This window comes from Molothrus aeneus, chromosome 14, assembly GCF_037042795.1.
Source record: "Molothrus aeneus isolate 106 chromosome 14, BPBGC_Maene_1.0, whole genome shotgun sequence".
Taxonomy (NCBI): domain Eukaryota; kingdom Metazoa; phylum Chordata; class Aves; order Passeriformes; family Icteridae; genus Molothrus; species Molothrus aeneus.
The window spans coordinates 11044438-11065349 of NC_089659.1; the positions used below are offsets into that span (position 1 = coordinate 11044438).

General features: G+C 41.1%; 1 protein-coding gene across 1 annotated transcript; it reads right to left on the bottom strand.

Annotated features, from left to right (window-relative positions):
- Positions 1–5055: 5055 nt before the first annotated feature.
- Positions 5056–20761, bottom strand: COMMD5 (COMM domain containing 5). The gene is made up of 7 exons (XM_066559751.1): positions 20611–20761; positions 18414–18574; positions 17271–17299; positions 13955–14005; positions 9879–9974; positions 8109–8184; positions 5056–5574 (listed from the first exon to the last, which is right to left on the bottom strand). Exons 1-7 carry the CDS (start codon positions 20753–20755, stop codon positions 5473–5475), a joined length of 660 nt encoding a protein of 219 aa, XP_066415848.1. The 5' UTR covers positions 20756–20761; the 3' UTR covers positions 5056–5472.
- Positions 20762–20912: the final 151 nt, after the last annotated feature.

The following is a 20912-nucleotide window of genomic DNA, read 5'->3' on the forward strand; positions in this document are numbered from 1 at the left end:
ACCTTGTTTAGGGAGGATACTTGACAAAATTCAGATTACCTTAGATTTAAAAAGAAAAATTAGTTTAAAGCTGTTTAAAATCTGGATTTAACTTTTAATGATACACACTAATTCTGTGATGTTTGTGTCCATGTGTGGGCAACATTATGCTTATACAGAAAATCAGATCTGTACCTGGGAAGAGAAGCCAGCCATCAGATCCTTCAATTGTCTTTTGATTCTTGTGATGTAAGGATATTTTGCATGTGCCAAAATTTTGGTCCTTTTCTCTAGGGTTCTTGAATCTTAAAAAAAGGAAAAAGTTTAACATCTAACTGCTGCTCTCAAGCAAGTCCTTTAATTAGAAACAGAATTGAATAAGCACTGGTTTCAGTACTTCTTTCTGCCATCATTTAAATCAGACAATAATCCAAAGTATGGCACAGGCTGCCAGTAAGCAAACCAAAGAAAAGTGGGACAACTGAAGCACTGAAAATTTCAGTTAAGCAGTGCTTCAGAAGAGTTAGAAAGAATGAGCATTTGTGCTCAGGAGTGTGGGGTTTTCCCTCCAGGCCCCAGCTTGCTAACATAGACTTCTTGTTTTCCAAACTTCCATGCAAGAAAATCTCATGCTATTAAAGAACAAAACCCTTAAGAAAAAGAAGAAAAATGCTTTCTTGGAGCCTTGAGGTCAGCAGTTGTCTCTATTGCAAAACTATAGTCTCGGCAACCCCTCAGTGTGTTATTTTATAACCATTGTCCTGAAAACCACTATGAGTCAAAGCCTATTCAAGCGAGGGAAAGTGACATAACCACTGGTTACCAGTAGCAATGCAGTGACAATCTCTATCAGAGAAATGCCACCAGTATTTACATAGTTACATAGCAGACACTTAAAGAGATAAGTCATGGTAGAAAGGGAGGGTTTCTAGCAGAACATGAATTCAAGCTAGGGAAGGGGAATAGATTTATCATAGGAAATGCAATCAACATTTGGGCTCTGCAAGGAGCTTCCACAGTTCCTATTCTCAATGTATGAAAGCAGCTGCAGGGCTGGCTGGCAGTCTGAGCACTCTGGACTGAAAGGAGTCTCAGAAAGGCACTGGGAAATGCGCTTCTGGGAATTCTCTTCTGCCAGCAGGACATGGCTGAAACATTTCAAGGGAAAAGAGCAGCTGTGCTTATGAGCTACTCCCCGTGGTGGGAGCTGTGTGCTAAGGAGGGTTCAGAACACAGAGCTTTATCCCAAGCCTGCAAATAGTTATGACCTTATGACAGATGGCCCATGGGCAACAACTCTGTGACCCTCTTTTTCAGGGGAGAAAGCAGCTGGCTGTGCCTCTCCTAGTTCCTGGTATGTGTGGTGTTTGGTAAATGTTAGTACTTGGTGGGGTGTGACAGGTACAGAGTGAGCCGTACAGTCACTAACAGCAAAATACTTTAAAGCCAAGATACTAATTTACTGTTCACTAAAAGTCAAACAACTACTAAATATTTGACTCTGATATCAGGCCTGGCTCTGCAGAGACTTTTTTAGCAAAAACAGCTGTGTGAATTGATCATACATAATCTAGATATGCTGGGGTGTTTTTATATAACACATCCTGAAAGCATAGAGTTTTCATACATTCATACATATATTCATGGACTTGGAGCAGCAGTAGGTCATGAGGTGTACTTGATTAGAAGGCAAAAGAAAAAAAAGAAAGAGGCAAAAAAGCACCCTCCTGCCTACCTGCATTGTTCATGAGATCAAGAATGGATTTATCCTTTACTTAAACAGAAAAAGTTAAAGTGAGGAGGTGACTCACTCTGCAAAAGCACATCTCCCTTGTATGATTTCTCTGCAAAGGGAGGTTTAATTTCTTCCTTTTAATGACAATGAGCACAATACTGATCTTCTTCCAGCAGTTAATGGCTGGCATAACAAGCAGCATGAGAGCATGACTACATTCTTCAGCTTTCTTCTGAATCCATAAACTGCATTAGGCTTTGAGTCCACAAAAGCCACCAATAAACCTGCATTGCCCCCCTCTCAAACACAACTAACTCAAGTGTGAAATTCCAAACCACCAGTCACACTGACTGAGCTACTTCTCTAGAGGAAGAAGGGATGTGAAAAGTCACATCACAAATACAGGTGACTTTTTATTTCCATGTGCTCTGCACATGCTGTAATAGTCCATAGCAAGAACAGATTTTGACTAATGGCCCATGCAGTTCAGGCAATTTCAAAAAAAAATACCAGGCAGGAAGCCTGACCATTATGTCAGGAAGCTGCACTAACATATGCATAGGGAACAAGAGGAGAAGATGTGTGTGTTCTTCTGTGTTATTTTGCCACTGAACCTCTGAATGACTTTTGGCAACTATCTTTACCTCTTATTTTGTATTCTGCCTATTGTGACTACTCCTTCATGTACTGGACATCCTTGCTATCATACACACATGATTTACATTGAGAAACTATCAAGTCCAAGTTTTACTTTAAATCTGTTTAAAATTAATTAATCTTAAAAGAAAAAAAATTTCTGTCCTCTATAAAGAAAATTAAAGAAAAGGCTTAATAGAGAAGTTTATGTTCATATGCCATGGTTAGAGAATCACTACAATTAAGACACAAATACATGATCCAGTTTAAATAAATGCAAGGCACCAATAGAGAGAGCAATGCTATCACAGGGTGTTGTTTCTCAATATAAAATACCAACAGAGCCTGCAAAAGGTTCTTGTTACTTACTGGTCCATGAACTGTGGAATAAGAAAAAACCCCAGTGCCCTTCCCACACAAACCCCTGCCTGCCTAATTGATGACTGGCTGGTGATCAGCTTGACAAGACCTCAGGACTGACAAAGCAAGCATCCCACTCAGGCTGTGTCTCTCACTGCTTGACACTGAAAGGGGGATTCACAATGTGCCCTTGAAGCATAACCAAACCTGGAGTGACTGAGATAAAATAATTTCTGTTCAGACATACCCAGATTCTTAGAAGGTTACTTTTGTTCTGCATTGGAATGAAAGGGCTACAGCCAGAAATTCAGTGAAATTCAAATTCCAGGGTATTTCAGTTGTGAAGAAAGAAGATATTTCAGCATTGAACAAATATTTAACAAGTAATTCATTATTGAATTCTGAAAAACCTAACAATGTTTTGAATACTCTTATTTTAGCAAAACTGAGGAACTATCTGCTATGCACTCCCACTAGCCATTTTGGTGACAACTTCTGCTTTACTAATCTCTCAGGAAAGGCCAAATTAATTCTTCTAATCCTTTCAGAGGACTGAACACCCCAAGTTTTCAAGCACCCATCAGCATACATGGTAACCCTCCAATTACAGTAAACTGCTGCTTAATGTGTAGCAAGATAAATTCAAGATTAAGTGAGAACAGAGAACATGACAAATCCGGCCAAGAAGTCTTTCCAGTTCTGGAGAACATGAGCAATTACTGTTACAGAACCACCAAATGAATATATTCTAGAAGGTGTTCATGGATTCCTCTGCTCTGAGCAGTAAGAAATGACTGTGCAAATGCCTTTACCAACAGGTCATTTTACCTCCATGCAGCAGAACTCCCTTTGTCTGAAATGACTTCACGTAGGCTCAGCTGAGAAACATTTTAAGTTTGAAACAATGCAAGTCTAAGCAGCCAGAAGGGAAATGTTGTAAGAAGGAACACAAAGATGTATGTTTTGTTTCACAGCCTGTGCTAAGATACAAGGAAGATGAACAAGATTCACAGATGAATTAATGCAGTCTGCAGTCCACTTGGAAGTTAACAGACTAAGATGCAGTATGGATCAAAGCTGGAAGTTATTGATGCTCCACTACAAAGCAAATGGAACAGGAAGCTTCTGAACAATTTGAAATCCTGCTGATGGTTTATTTGAAACTACAGGACACATTCTTGCACAGGTTTTAAAAGCTTTCTGGACCACAGCTATTCAGCTATCTTTATATTGGTATGGACTGCTGTCAAAGAAGTCTCTTTAGAAGTATGACAAATAAGTCTTACTATGCTTGTTGTGATTTTTTAAATCCAAAAGGCAAGTCATCCTTTCCTACACAAACATCTGTGGGAGTGTAAAAGGCCGCCTTAACCCACAATTTTAATTTCAGTAATTTTCTGCAGGGAGTGAGGAAGATAAAGGCAAGTTCTACAACCATAAAACATGAAAGAGACAAATATGGGTGGTATTACTGTGATAGAAACCCTGCAATTAGCTGGAATAAGCCAGTGCTTAACAGCAGCAGTGGCATGTGCTTTCTAAAGTACATCTGACTTCTGACAAACTGAGTTCCAGAATCACAGCCTCCCTGTCTTTGCTGCTGGGGAAAATTCATTCAGGCAAGGAGTGAGGAATTAATCAGCAAAATTTTTTGGCAAAGCTCTTAGGGACATACATGTGGTCCCGCAGCATTTAAATGAGACTCGAAACATGTTTCACATTAAGGGAATCCTTCCAAGGTAAATTCACCAAAGGAGTAACTCAGAACAGACTATTCCAGTACAAATGGAGGGACCTACAATGACCATCCAGTCCAACTGCCTGAGCAGCTCAGGAAACTTCAGCCTGTGCTGAACTGCTTTCTCAGCCTGGGGGCTTGGATATCCTCATACCTGTGACTTCCATCCCAGCTGTAGGCAGCCTCTTCATCCTGGGGTCTGGCCTGCAGGACTGATGAGCTGGGGTGGGTTACAAGATCGCTGCCTCCTGCTGCTCACCACCACTGCAAGGCCAGAGGTTTCTGCCTAATCATGACAGCTGATTCCATGGAATCAAACACACAGGCATCACATGAAACAAGAGGCAGGCATCTCCAGTCACAAAACTAGGAGATTACAGCTATTTAGCCCATTCTGATCAACCAGATAAAGAAATAGATTTCACCTTTCCACTGCTGTAATTCCATGGAATTAGTCCTGGAAGCCCAGATGATACTTCTTTCTTGATCCAGTCTTCCAAATTAGCCTTTAACTATCCATAGCAAAACCATAGTCACTTAGTAAGTAATGAGGCAACAATTTTAAGCAAAAACTCAAGATCACATTTGTCATACTGGAAGGCAGGAGTGGGTTTGTTATTTTATTTTTTATTTGAAATATTGCAGAGCTTTCTTATGATACATACACATTGATAGGGCTTCCGGTAGCAAACTTTAAAAAAAAATCAGAATTACGAATCATAGTCAGAAACAAATGACTCTAACATCTATTAAGATGGTTATTTAAAAAATGTTTTGATGAATCATGCAAAAATGTTCACAGAGAGCGTTATACTTTTTCATAGATAAATGTTTTGTTTTTCCTAAGTCTTACAAAAAGAGCTTGTGCTTTAAACTCTTGAGTTGAAAAAAAATATTTACAGCAGACATCATAAATGCCACATTGAAGTTCATAGAGGCAAAGTGGTGATGGTCCCCTGTTTTGTATTCACCAAACATGCTGAGGGTTTCAGATCTCTTCCAAAACCTCCCAATTTAAAAGTGCTCAGTCTTGGATCTTCAGTATGCTCCTCTTCTCCAAATCATTCATTTCCTTCAGTATAAGGGCAACATTGTATCTCAGTTCTTGAAACTTTGCAACTGGCACCTGAAACAGAATGCTCAGGTTAGAAAACACAAGACATCTCAGGAACTTGACTAGGGCATGCCTATGGATATGGGACATTCTGCAGTGTAAGGCAAATTTCTCTTAAAATACTTATTTTTTCCAGACTTAAGACAAAGGATTTAAGGTTAATAAAATTCAGGTAATTCAACTAAATCCACATGGAAAAGGAGAGTGGGAAAAAACCAGAAATAACACCTAGATTGTACATTTTCTGTACGCCTGATGAGAGAAAAGAAATACTCAAGGATGTAAATTGAGAGCTGCTTGGGTGATATAAAAGTCATGGACTGGAAGGAAAGACATCTGGAAGGTCGTGGAGACTACAGAATTCTCAAGCAACAAATTCAAGATATTCTGCTTGTCCAAACTTGCAAGACAAAGGAATTGAGACTCAAGGCCAGACACTTGGCAACAACCTCAAGAGCAAATGGCACTTCCACAATGTGTGGAAGGCAAAAGATTTAGGGTTAAACACACAAAGCATTTTCAACTGTGCAGGAGACTCACGGGATCTCCTTTCCCATTTCAGGCCTGAGAAGCCCAGTGGATGGAAATTTATCTATGAAGAAAGAGACCCCCAGCTGAGTGCAGGCACAGCCTGGTGACACAGCCTGGTGACACAGCCTGGTGACACAGCCTGGTGACACAAGTGCAGTGCACAAACAGATGCTCACACAAGTGCCCAGTGCAGTCTGGCTGGTCCCACACAGTCTGCACAGCACTGCCGAATTTACTCCTCTGACTGCACTGAAGACAGCAGTTCTTTTGGCAGAGCACCTTGTCATCCTCCTGCCCACTCTGGCACAGATACCAATTATATGAGAGGAATCCAACACCTGATTTGCATTTTCCACATATATCAGAAATGCATAAAAAGGCACCATGTCCTTTTCACTTTTGACATATATACAACAAGACTCAAAATGCTGCAATTCCCACTGCTTAAAAAAAACAACTTCAGTCAGAAGCCACACTGTGATTAAAATACCAAATGGAGACCAAAGAGTGTAACTTCTCCCTGTGCTATACACATTTTAAAACTGTTCACAACAGAATTATTTTCTGGACTTACCATCTTACATAAGCCCTGTTAGGTAGCACGACATTCTGAATGTGTTCAAATAAAGGAAAACTGAACATCTGAGGACTATGTTTACTTGCATAAACTTACTTACTCTAACCAAAACACAAGTTTATTCCAAAGAGCTAACTGTGGGAAGACCTCTCATCAGATCTAGAAATCCTGTCTGAAGTCACACCCTTGGCATTCACATCCAAGAGGCAGCAACAGTAAAGAGCTGATTCTAAGAGAAGCACACTGTTTGTTATCAGATATCTGCACTCCTGCACATGCTGGACAAACACATCTCCACTGCAGAATAACTAAAGGTCTTCCACATTGAGGAAAAAACCCACAAAAAACAAACCCTAAAATCAAACCAAAACAGTCAGAAAAAATGGCACCAAGACCAACACTGGACATGATATGCCAGGAACTAAAGTGGGAATAAACTAGATTTTATCCTCACAAGTGAAACTTACCCTTTTGTAAAGGGTTAACCTGAAGTCCATGGCATCATTTAAGTTCCATGGAAGTCCTCAAAAGAGTGTATAGGATGCTCTGAGCTGGACAGTCCAGAGGGGTAAATTTGATCTCCTGTGAAGCGACACCCTCAACAGTTTGCAATGTAGCACAGAATTTATGCCCTTTTCTACAGATGCTTTATTGCAAAACAATTCAACAGTAAAATCAGTCCACCTCTTTCAACCCACAGGGCTTTGGTGCTTCTTCCAGACTGCTACTAATGAGAGAACTGAAGCCAAAATCTGTACAGAGTTCAAATGTAACAATGCCTGCTGTGCATTGAATTCCTGTACGCACCACCATGCTATTTATAGAACAAATAGCATTCCTTCTCAAAGGTTAAAATTATGGAAGAGTTTATGCCATCTTCTGGCAAGCCTTTAGGTACACTGTCATAAATACTGCCACTGACTAATCCTGTAACAAGCAAAGAGGGTTTTTTTTTTTTTACTTTCTGGCAGCCAGAACAGTTCTGAAGAAAAAGAATAAAACTACCTCTGCCACAGAAAAGAATGTTACCATTCTCTGCCAAATGCAGAAGGTTTACAAGTGTATCATACATTATATAAACTATCCCAGTAATTTTTCTGCCCTCAAGAGACAACATCAGGTCTGAAGGTTACAGTTCATAACAACCCCATAACTTTTAATCAAACCAGACATTATGTAATAGTGCTTTCCAGTAATTAATATTCTTCTAATAAATTGCAGTTCAGCAGAACATGTGCAGGAACAAGGTATGAAATGATTTTGATTAGTATTTCATTAAATACTTTATGTGGCTACATTGAACATGAAGGATTCCAAAGCAAACCAACCAATGGTAACACACCATTTACAAAAGCTTTAGTATTTTAAGTAATAATTCAACTTTCTAAATAAAACTAGAAGTGGTTTCCTTACTATTTATTATGGCAATCAGACTTACTTCAAAGCGATGAGCTGTCCCATCTGAAAGCTTCATCATCATCAGAATGGATGGCTGGAGTGCACGGGCCAGTGAACTGAAATTATTTACATCATTAGGATTACAGCAGTACAGATCAGCACTGTGATGAGTACAGCATTCCACTTTAACAATTTTAGATGTTCATGTAGGCTTTACACAGAACATGAGTAATTTCAGTCACAGAGTCTGGCTGGAAACTCATGAACACAACAGCTCTGTCGAATTTACCTCAGTATTGAGACTTAACATTTAGTTAATAGTTTAGTAACTGCAAGTTTAGGAGCATTTTAATTTTTACGTAATTGGTTTAGTGGAACTATGATAGGGATAAGAGCTGACCAAGTACTGCTAATAATAATGCACAGTTTTCTTATGCAGTTTACCATGCTGCATTAATCATTTCCATCCTTTCATACGTTCAACTTCCACCTCATTCGGGGAATCAGCCTCTTCCAGGCTTCATCCTAAATTTGTGTGTTATTTTATTTGATGACCCAAAGAAGGGAAGTGAGTCATTCTTGTGCAGCTTCCATCAACTGACACTGCCAAAGCCTGCTCAGGTACAGACAGGCACTACAGCCCAAAGCTGCCATACCTCCCTGCAGAGGCTGTTGCTGGATGATAAACAAGAAATCCCAGGGGGAAGATTAACTGAAAACAAAATTAAAAGGAAGGAAAACAAAAACCGGTAATGTATTGCTCCTCCTGTGTAATTTGGAAAACAAATCAGAGGATTTGCTTTCAGCTTGCAAGCACTGTGCCTGAGAATGTTTACCTGGACATTTTGCTCTCATATCAGTATAGATTCTTTTTCTACAGAGTGATACCTGTGTGGTGCTTACAGCACTGCTCATCAGAAAGTCACCTGAACTAGTAGCTTGTGGCCATTCCAATTTTCTCTTAGGAGCCTTTTTTCTTGATTTCAGGAAGACAATCCTGATCAACCATGGGCCTCTCTGGCAGCCAAGAGACAGCACTCTCTCCCAGATGCAGGTTTTCAGACACACAACATGAAGTTATTCACACTAACAAATTACACTACTAACAAAGACCGGATCATCTAATTTCTTTCAGCTTGGTCTGTCCTGGTTAGGACTAGACAGAGAGCAAACAGCACAGACAACAGGTTTCTGTTTCCTTCTGGGTGTAGCCAAAGATCCATCCCCCACATGCCTCTGTTGTGGCAGATGGTAAGAAGCTGTTCACTGCAGGACAGGCAGGATGATCTCAAAGGCTTTTACTCCTGCTGTGTAAGAAACTAGGAGGTAGTTCAATGACCAGTTACATAACTATGGCAGTGTAAAGGTGCTGGCCTGAAACTGCTCTTTGTAGAAGCAGAGTACGAGAGGTGGAAATTCATTTAACATGTGCAAAAAATGATGGTCTGCTTGAGAAGTTGAATAGATGAATACACTCCCCTGTTCCAGTAAAACTAAGAGCTTGCTTAGCTGCTTGAGGCTCAATCTGACTAATTTATGCCATCATCACCAGGACCTGTGGATTTGTATCAGCTCTGTTAAGTTTTAAAATAAGATACTCAATCTTTGAGTGAAATGTTACCAGCAGTAAAGTCTACATACACTGACTTCTACACTGTTCAGAAAATTCCACCTGTATCTTACTATTTAAGGCTACCTACCAACCCCTAATAGCAAGGCACGTTTTGACCCCCATTAACATGTTTAAGCAGCACAAGAAATCAGTTTAATCTTAGGTAATTCCAGGGATGTGCATGATTGTCTTTTGTACCTTGTGGATATAGCTACATCCACCCTCCACTTGAAGTCCTGGATACTTGGCAGCCGACTTCTTTGTACCAGAGCTGTGCCTTCGGAAGGGGGACGCCTGAAGAGTCAATCAGAAATAAGAGATTGCAATGTAAATCCATAAAAGAAGGAACAATCCAAAGAGAAAATAGAATTCCTCTGTACAAACCTGTCCAGAATTTGTTTCTCTCCTACATCTGTCCTCACTTAAGGAGGTCTGAATAAGCAGAGTTTTTGTGGATTTAAGACAGTTGTGCTCAGATTATCCCCTTTTTTGATGCTTAACTATGGTCCATGTTGAAAAAAGAGACCAAGTGACTGTATAATTCTAGTAAACTGATGTCACTTTAAAGATTACTGAGAATCATTGTGGTGGCTGGCATACCTATTATTTCAATTAAATGCAACTGTGAGGCATAGAAAGGGACCTGCAAACATATCCTTACCTTCATGCAAATCCAACAGGAACAAGCAAGCAGAGACAAGACAGATGACTTAGGCAAAACAGTTGCATAAGGTCACTGTTCTTCCTCAGCAAAAACCATCTAGTATTGGCAAGCAGCAATATTTTAAAATATAATATTAGTGTATTGAGTGTATTTTGAAGCATACTTAAAAAACCCCACAGTGGTTCTTGTTGATCCAACATAATTTACAAACTTTAAGTTCCTTACATAATGTTCAGTGCCAACCCCAGCTCAGCCTTCAAGATTTTTGCCTAGCCTAATGTGTAAGAAGCCAAGCATTTCATTTGTTGCTCATATTGCAGGAAGAATCAGGCTGATCAAGTCCTAGTGTGGGAATACAGTTAACAGCAATTAAACTTCAGATGGTTGACAACTTTCAGAATTTTAATGACATGCTAAGTTCTGGATAACTAAATGGCAAAACTGATACAAATACATAATAACCATTCACTCTTAGATATACATGCGGAAATAACTTCAGAATGAGGTCACTGTGCTGGTCCATTCAGGAGGTGGATTCTGGACTTTGTGTTACTCTTTTCTTTTCTCTCTAAGCATCCCATGTCCCTGGAATTTATTTACTGTACATTTCAAGACTACTCCAGTACTTCCACTAAGGGCAGGATAAGAAACATTACATCCTTTATCCATGGTGCTAGACATAATCTAATTACAGACTTTGCATCAGAAAGCAATCCTCTCTGAACAAATCAAGCACTGTAGGAATGGCAGTTTCACATCACTACTGAGATTCTTGTGTGCAAGTTAGCTGGGCCTTTAGAAATTGGCCAGAAAGATTAATGAGTACAGGAACTCACAGGCTGAGATCCTCCAAGTGTCCTGCATTTTGCAAAGGTGATATAAGAAAGAATTTATCTCTTTGATGAGGGGAGGTTGGGTGGTGTCAGAACTGAGACACATTCCTAATAGCATGGTAAAGAAATGAGCAAAAAAAGTAGATCAGCTGGTTCTTACTCATTGTCAACTCCTGGATAGGAAGTAGGTCACCACAGCTGGGGGCAGCCATGAGGAGCTGGAGTCCAGAACAGTCATTAGCAGGATTAAACAGTAAGAACAGGCCTTTCCCTCAGTGGAGAGCTGCTGCCAGAGTATTGCTTATGTTGGAGACTCCCTAAAAATAGCCACACTGCTACCGTTTCCTTAAGACATGTTAACTCCCATCAATGGAAGTCAGTCCATTCAGTGCAGCACCAGCACCCTGGGGGAAGAAAGGAGTTTTAAAAACAGAAAGATATTCTACTTAGCAGTGGTGGGAAAGATCAGAAATGGTGACCTCCCAAACAGAGGGGAAACTTTGAATACTGTTGAGAGATGGCATTTCTGTGGTCAAACAAAAAGCTTTATTTCTGGTCAGGACTGCACTTCTGTACCATTCTCCTAGGAAGAGTCACAGCTTCTATAGGTTAGTTTAAGCTTCTGTCAGGACCTTCCCAGCTTGGACAAGACCACAATGGGAACTGCAAGAATCCTGTACAGATGACAGAATGTGCATAGTGGCCAACATGCATTCAGAAATTACAGGCTGCTAATCAAGCCATTGATTTCTGAGAGGAATAGCAAAATAGAGCAGAAAATACTCAATGAATCTTGTATCTAAAACCTATAGTCTATAATTACATTTTGTAAACACTCTGTGCCAGCAGCTGCAATATACTGTCAGCACATTGTGCAGAAGACAGAAGTCAGAACAAGCAAAAGACCATGGATCAGGTAGAGACCATCCTAGAGACCGTACAAGGTGTGGTGGAAAGGATGATACACCTGGTGACAAGAACATCACCTGCTAAAGGATGCAACTCGAAAATGAAAGATTAGAGAACTTGGAGCAGCAGCTGATCTACCAGTACCAAAACTAGAGACAAGTTCTGGATGGTTCCCTATGCACATAACAAGACATGCCTAGCAGGCCACTGAGCTGGAAGGCTGAACAAACTTGTATGTGTGAAATGCTGACAACACAGAATGCACCCTCCTGGTAGAAACTAAAGGTACACCATCAGAAAAAAACCCCAGTGCATTTATTATAAACATTCAGAGAGGGTGAAGTTAGTGTTATTCTTTCCCTGAAAAGACAGTTTTAATTTCCTGTAGTTATTTGATGTGGCAAGTTTTTATTTCAGTCTACATAGCTTGGTGGAACTGTGGGGACACAAACACAAATGCCAAATACTTCAGAGCTGTTGTTTAGTGAAAAGAACTCCCAAAATAAGATAAGATGCCAGGAAAAGTATTAAAAATGGATTTTTCTGGGTTATCTTGCTCATACTGAATTACTGAATTTTTGATCACATGCTAATGCACCTCTTACCATCACAAACATGTATATTTACAACTCAATAAGCATATGTATGATTCAGTGTTACATTTAAGATTGTAGAAGCAGATCTGTCTAAAAATCAAACCTGAGGTGTTCTTCTCTGGTCTCAAAACACAGAGCAAGATTACACTGGATAATCACAGCTTTCAAAATGAGAAAAAGCTAAATTTTCCAGCATCGTGATTTCACAGTAGAAAACAGACAATCATGCATGCTTCAAATTACAGCTAAATTTATCTTCCTTCCCTACTGCAAGCAGTATTTCCACTTTGCAACCATGAATTTTGCATTCTTAACACCTATAATTCAAACAGAAGAGCAAAGAAAAGATGAAATGACTGAATTTATTTTTACTCCAAGAACCTTTATCTGTAAGCCAAGATCTTAATCAAAGAAATGGAAAATATTTTTAGCTTTGGTAGCAGCACTCAGACCCTTGAGGGTAACTGCAAAACCACAACTATGATTATTGGGATTCCACGCAGAGCATCTGGAGCAGCATTGGGTTAGTGATGTCACATGCTGAGTGACCTCAGATTTCAAGAAGGAAAGTTGGCCCACAATGATCATCTGAGTCCAACTCCTCGCCCTGTACAAGTTTGCATATTCAAAATGTTCAAGATTTTTTATTTCTAGATGTAGAATAGGCTAAACATGGTTGAGCAGAGAAACTTCTAGAAAAAGGGAATCCCAAGAAGTGACAAAAGAGACAGGCTGTTCAAAAAGCACTCAATTTATTACTTACTCTAGAGTTACTGAGGAATGTTGCTTAAAAAGTGAATTACAGCAGGCAGAGCACTTGATATCTCATATGTGTTGTCATCAAGTCACTCAGAGTGAATTCCCAACTGAACTGTACATTAAGACTTGAGAAATGCTATCTGAGAAAGCTGCCATGAACCAGAGCAGGTAGAGGGCTTATGTAGCCTGCCTCCTCTGCTATAACTTGCAATGATAATGATGGCAAAAATGAGTAATTCTGTGCTGCATTTTTCATCTGTGGGTATTGATCAACCTCACAGTCTATAGAACATTATAAAAACTGATGAACACAGAAAAACTGAGAACTGGCAAGAAAGCTACTTAATGCATGTATTGCCATGCATGATGGACATCATTCTGTGCTGAATCAAACTAATGGGACAAGTCTTGTTCTCATTAATTTGGAAAATATTGCTGTTCCTTCAATACACCAAGCATTTGTGTCAGCAGAGCTCTGTGCAGTCCTGCTGTCTGCACAATGAAGACACTAACCTGTTACCAAAGACTACACTGGAAAAGTCCACAATGAAATCTTCTGGTATTCTGAAAGAGAAGAGCAAGACAAAACAGTTAGGGATTTTTTGTAACCATAGTTATACGGCCTTACCTGAAAAAACCCTCAATCTATTACAGAACACAAAAGATGTGTCAACATTTTCCATCTTCCATTGCTTAAAATTGCCAGCTCTTATGTAAGCACTTCAGTATCGATTCAGTCAGGACTCTCAAAAGAAAGGACTCCCAAAACCTATGTTTATATATCAAGAACCCTAAAAACTGCTACATCTGCCCATCCTACCTTGTATGGCAATGGTGTATTTCAAAAGAACCCAGTATTGGCTTAACTTCTCTCAGTAAAGTCAAGAAAAATTTTACTGATGGCTCTGACAAGTGCAGAAGGCAGGCGAGCAATGCATGCTTTCAAAAATCCCAAACTTACATGTTTCATTTCGCTTTCACCTCAAGTGTAATGAACACAGAAGGAATTGCCTCTCAACATTCAGAGGCCCTACTTACAAAAGGAGCATACATGGGGACTGGTTGAAGAGACTAACACACTCCATCTACCCTACATCTCTCCACTCCTTGTTGCCTTACAAACAAGCTTCTGTTGATTTTCAGTTCAATAGATCAGGCTGTGAATTGCAAAGACCACAGAGCAAACACTATCCACTAGCTGCCTTTGCCACAGGGACAGTAACCTCCTACAGAGAGGCAGGTTGGACAAGTGGGAGAAGTCACTACAGCTGCTGCCACAGTTAAATCCAGCACTCACCATGAATCAGTGCCCAGAGATATTACTCACCTGTGGCTTGAGGCACACAGCAGTGTATCAAAGAAAAATCAAAGCAAACAAGGAAGTTATATGTCCTAAAGGGCTTACAGTGTCTAATGACCAGAGAAAAACAACTCATCAACTCACACAGTGGGATGATGAAACAGCAGTTCCTACAGCTCGAATTCAGAAGGGGAGAAGTGGGGTTAAACCACATTTTAAAATAGTGCTTGGATAAAAAGAAATTCATTTTAGCAAGCACTAGAACAGTGTTTTTTGGCTGCAAGAGTCTGACTTTCAGAAGAGACAAGACTATTTCTGCAAACATTACTCACACTTTTGTGCAAGTGTATCATTTAGTCCATCCTGACACTGACTGGATACCCTGACTATGTGGTGGAATAGCCGGAGACAGGGCTGTAATATGATTATGATGACACCTACCACAACACTTGATTGACTCAAGAGCATTACTAAAACAGAAACATTAACACCACCTTTGAGTTTGCATTATTTTTGCTGTGCAGTCAATGATCTCACTGAAAATTCTCTTCCTGGCTCCTCAGCACACTTGAGGCCAGTCAGACATGACACAGATAAGATAGAACATGGCACAGTTCAGCCTGAACTACAGATAGCAATCACTTGTCATTGGAACATTCTGAGGAAGGGACTCAAAGGGCAAGAAATGTGTGAAGATGTCTCAATCCCATGTTATTCGCCTGAGTCATAAAGTTATTAAATAATCTGTGAGGGGAGGAAAAAAAAAGCACCCACAATTTAGTGTGAATTTATTCCCACTGGCTCAACCACTCAGGCTGAGAAATAGGGAATTGCAACTCTTTTAAACTAGTAATATTGATGTAGTTAATCAGAATTGGGCATGTACTCCAGCCTCTCTCTTCATCAAAACTAGAAGCCAAGATCAGGTACATCACCAGAAAATTGAGAATTACAGGATATTATATGGGCAGAGTTATATGTCAGAGGTAGAAGTTAGGAAGAGTCCCAATACTGTGAGAATAATGAAGCATAGCAGCAACTAGCAGCACATAAAACACTCAAGTCTGCAAGCAGCACAAATGCAGTTACCTAACTATTGCTGCTAGATCAGCCCTATTAACCAGAACAATAAGATAAAAAGATGTACCAAGATATAAAAAAGGGCATCAAGACTGGAAAGTATCTGAGTAAAATGTATGAATAAACCATTAAGTGGGAAAAAAACTCCGAAACACAACTACAAAAGCATAAGTCATTGAAGCGTGGTCAAATGACAAGGACCTGGGAGTCTGCACTTCTGACACAGCCAGCCCAGCCAGTGACTTCTGACACTCTTATACCAACTTTCTCCACTGCTCAGAAGAGGAATATTCACCCAGCCCCAGAGAATTTGGCATGGAGCTTTTGTATTCTTCATTATTCCATAATCAAGTTTGGCACATTCTGTGTGCATCTCAAAAGACACCAGCTCCCACCGGGCCAAAAGCAATTCATCAGTTTCTTACTGACCTACTTTAACCTGGGTGTGAACTCCATGATGTGGCAGAGGCAGCAGCTGGCATGTGAGCACTCAAGACAAAAGGCAGGCCAAACACCAGCACTGAGCCACAGACAAAACTGTATCAACTTGCAAGGCACCTTTCACTATGGCCCAAATGCCACCTTTCATTGATTACACCCCAATTATAGCTGCAGTTTTAGCTTGCCTGAAGTTGCTCATAAAGTAAATTGTGCTTATGATTTAACTGCTTATGAGGAGAAGCCATTATTTTACAGGTTAATGGACAAATAAGGATGAAAAAAGACAGAATTAGAAACATCTTTCTCCTAGGTAGCAATGTTAAAGAAAAATAGTGTTTTAAAATAATTAAGCCTTGGTGCAGAGGTTTCACTACAGAAGAAAACATCAACTGCTGTTATTCTCTCATTGCTACTGAATATAGAAATAAGGGAAAACCTATAAATATTACTAGCATCTGACCTCTAGCTTTTAGGATATGATCCCTTCAGATATACTCATGGAAGACTGATATAGATTTTGTCAAAGGCTGTAACAAAGGTCATGATTTCTTGGGTAATGGGCACGAGAAATCAAAGCTGAACATGGTGGTCGGGTTTCATGAACGTTATATCATTGACCTTTCAAAGAAGGAAAGAAGTAGGGCAGTTCTTAGCTTCTGAAATGCTACCACTGTCTTACCAAACACTTAAAAAAATATAGCAGGGCAAGATGGGGATGGCAGAGAGAAGGTCACTCATATTTGCATAACCTACATTACAGAATAAATCAGACCATTCTCCCCAGCAGGTGAAATAAAACTGCTCATGCTCAGTGCTAAATCAAGTCTTACACAACACCTGTTTTTTCCCTCTGGCTCTACATGATGTTTGGCAACAGATGCATTAAGAGTTATTTACAGGTAATTTTTATACTAACTTTTTTTGTGTAAAAAAGTTAATTTGGGGAAGCAGTTACATAAAAGCCATGAAAAAAACAAACATTAAATGAACTGGTGTATACAGGCATACCTGAGCTCCTTCAGGTCTTCTTTAAAAACCTGAAAAGACAAGGAAGATGAAATTTTACATGATATAGCCTTAAATGATAATTTCTTACCTACTGACACAATAGTGGTTACTTATTTGGTATCTCTCCCCAAAAATTTTAGACTTCAGTGCCAGTAGTTTTTAAATGACTGGTAATATTTTGAAGAGAATTTTCAGAAGTGTTCAATCAAGTTGTGATTTAAAGACCTAAATATCTTGGAAGCCTTTATTTCTCAAAACAACACCTCTGCCACTTCTTTTATGTAGCTATTCAGAAACATTTTTCTTTCAGAGTGACTATACGCCCTTATTCTCAAATACATTTTGCAGTAACTTGTTTAAACTATGACAAGAAAAAGGAAATGGCAGAAGATAAGGTCTGAATATTAAAAGCAGACTTCCACTACATTTCCTGCAATATGGAAGCTTTCCCAGTATGCCTGGGTAAATATGAAGCTGTATCTTAAACAAGAGGTACTGGGAACCTTGAAGTTGCTCGCTCACATAAAAATGAGAAAAGAAAATTGTAAGGTAAGGGAACACGAAAAATTAAGAAAATAGCCATGAAGAAGGGATAGGAGTTGGGAACATGGTGGGTATGTGCATATTCACACCAAACATCCAAAGCATAAATGGAAACTGCCTTTTCTTCCAAATTCCACTATATTGTTCTGGCCTTTATACCTTCTTTCCTCTATGGAAGAAATGTGAACAAAGGAGGCAAACAAATATGAGAAATTGAAAACATGGGCAAAAATGAGTGGTATGTGTGAACACCCAGTAAGAGAGAGTGTTGATGCCTGTGAAATAACATTTTGCTATGATTTCTTTGGTGGTTTTAATTTATGAGTGAAAACAAACATGCACAGTGAACAAGATGCTGAAGTAGAAATAGATACAGGAATCTTTTTCCTAAAGCTTAAATATTTTTTCAAAAACTCACTCTAAATCTACTCAACAAGTGAAATAATAAGTTCCAGACTTTTAACAGTTTCTTCCAACAACCTAAACTTGGAGAACAATTTTTATGTGCATTTTCCCACCTAGGCAAATGAGATTTAGATGGTGACTTGTGTCTGATGCAGCTTTTACCTTATCAAGGTTCCAAGTACTCCCAGAACTTACTTCTTGTTTGAAAGTTGACAAGGGGAGTCTCAATGCTTCTCGGAGGAGGGTGTACATGCCAGAAATGAGGAAAGCAAGTTGCTCTTCTGAGAGGTTAGCACTTTCTGCAATCAGCCTGACAGATTCCCTGCAGTCTTTTCCTTCCAATGCATTAACAGTGACTGCGAATAAGAAAGCAAAGCAAGATTCTTGATTTACTCAACTGTGCAGCTCTTGACTTTGATGGTCAAAGAAAATTCTCATCACAGGGAGAAGCCTCACACACAAAAATTAAATCAATCATTGAGACAGTGTAGCAGAGCCTGCAACACCACTGGCTGGATAATCTTCAGATACTGTTACATGCAGTTTTTACATAGCGAACTGACCAGCTACATGAAACTGCATCTCATTTTTTACAACAGTCTTTGTTTAGCAATAGAGTAACAGCAACGGCCTCAAAAAACAAACCTGGTGCAAGTGCAAGAATGATGTAAATAAACAGTGTTGAAATCCATCACATCTTCAAAGATTACAAAACCTTCACAGGAAAAACTGCAGCCCTGCAAACTGTGAGTCACAGGCCAGCAAGAGCAGACAGCGATGGGAGATTTGTGCCAGCTCTGCATAAGCAGAGGGAAGCTGTGCCCACCCACTGCAGGGGGACCTGCACTGGGGTCACTGCCCTGGCTCCAGGCACTTGGTTTTGAAGGACTGTCTGCCCCTGCTATGGTAGGAAGCATTTATTGCACACCTGAAAGCAGGTGATAGCTTACACCAAAATAAAACCCATACAGTCAGGCTTCCTGGCATTGAAAAGGCTTTTCAGTCTCTATGTTCCTGCACTAGACAGCAAATGTAGTTTAAAATGTGTACGTACTTCTGTCCCAAATGCCTCTGCCTGTACACAGCTTTATTATTTCAAGTATGACAAGGAGCCCCTGAATACATTGCTTGTTTCTGCTACTGTGCAGCAACACTTTCAGAGACAAACCAGCTACCAGATGTTTTGAGTCCTAAAAATAAAAAAGGAAATCCCAGACAAGATGTTAGCTGAGAGAACATGTCAGGGTCACACCATGCTGGGCAGCAGCTACCCTCCAGCAAGCTGTGCTTTCACTCCACTAATCAACTCTTCCATTATTCCATGATTGTTTTACATACCATAATTTACTCAAGTGTGTAACTCTTGATTTTGATGGTCAAAGGTGTCTTGAAAAAATTCTCACTAGAGGGAGAAACCTCACAGACAAAAATGAAATCAGTTATCGCAAATCTTATAGCCTCAACCTCAACAGGACACCTGCACCTTGGGGTTGCTGTACTGTCTCCTGGACATTCTGTAGATGCCCAGGGGTCTCTGACTGCCATACACAACCTGACAGTGACTGGGCTGGGGGCTCTGGGACACAGGGATGGGAGAGGAATGACTTTAACAGCACTCAGCTGACTTTGACATCCACAGCTGCAGAACTCCGTTCCTCATTATTTCACAGAATTGTGGAATACAATGAATCAAGCCCCTCATTTTATTTAAAGCTCAGCTCTAGCTTCCTGTTGGGAAAAGCAAAGGGAAGTGCTCCAAGAAGCTGCAGCCTTGCAGCTGCAGCCCTCCAAGCTGTCACATAATCACAGAATGTTCTGAGTTGTAATGGACCCAGAAGAATCATTGAGTCCAGCCCAGCCCTGCACAGGATACCCCAAGAATCCCACCATGTGCCTGAGAGAATTGTCTCAACACCCCCTGAGGTCTGTCAGGCTGTGACCACTTTCCTGGGGAGCCCGTTCCAGTGCCCAACACCTGCCAGGGAAAGAATCTTTTCCTTATAGTAACCTGAAGTGCCCTGACACAGCATTATGTTGTTCCCTCGTGTCCTGTCACTGGTCACCAGAGCGGGCATCAGTGTCCGTCTGTCTGCAGCCTCTCGAGAGGAGGTTGTAGCCGGCTTTGAGGTCTCCCTTCAGCCCCCTCCAGACCGAGCGGACCAAGTGACCTCAGTCCGCACGGTTTCCCCGCTATGGCCTTTCACCACACTTTTGGGTATCCTTTGGAAGCTCTCTAAGAGCTGTCCTTGCCTTCCCGAGAGGATCCACGGCTTCCTTGGGGAACGCGGCTGCTGCCCACGGGCTCCGCCTGGAACCCCGCGCGTCCCTGAGCGGGGGCAGCGCGGCGCCTCCGCGCCGGGGCGGCGCCCAGTGGGCCCCGCACGGGCCCTACCTTTGAGGAGCCGCCGGAAGGTCTCCTTGCCCACGTCCTGCACGCCCCTGGCCATGGCCTCCACCTCGGCCGGCACTCGCGGGCCCAGGAACCCGCGGCCGCCGCCGCCGCCCTCGCCGAGCCCCTGCGCCGCGCCGGCCGCCATGGCCGCACCTCCCGTCCGCCGCGCGCCCTCCCCGCGGCAGGGGGCGCTGTGGGGGCGCGGCGCCGGAAGGAGCGGCCGCGACAGCGCGGCGCGTCCCGGGACCGGCCGCTGATGGCGGCGCCGCCGACGCCGTGTGCCCGAGGCGCTCCCGCCGCCG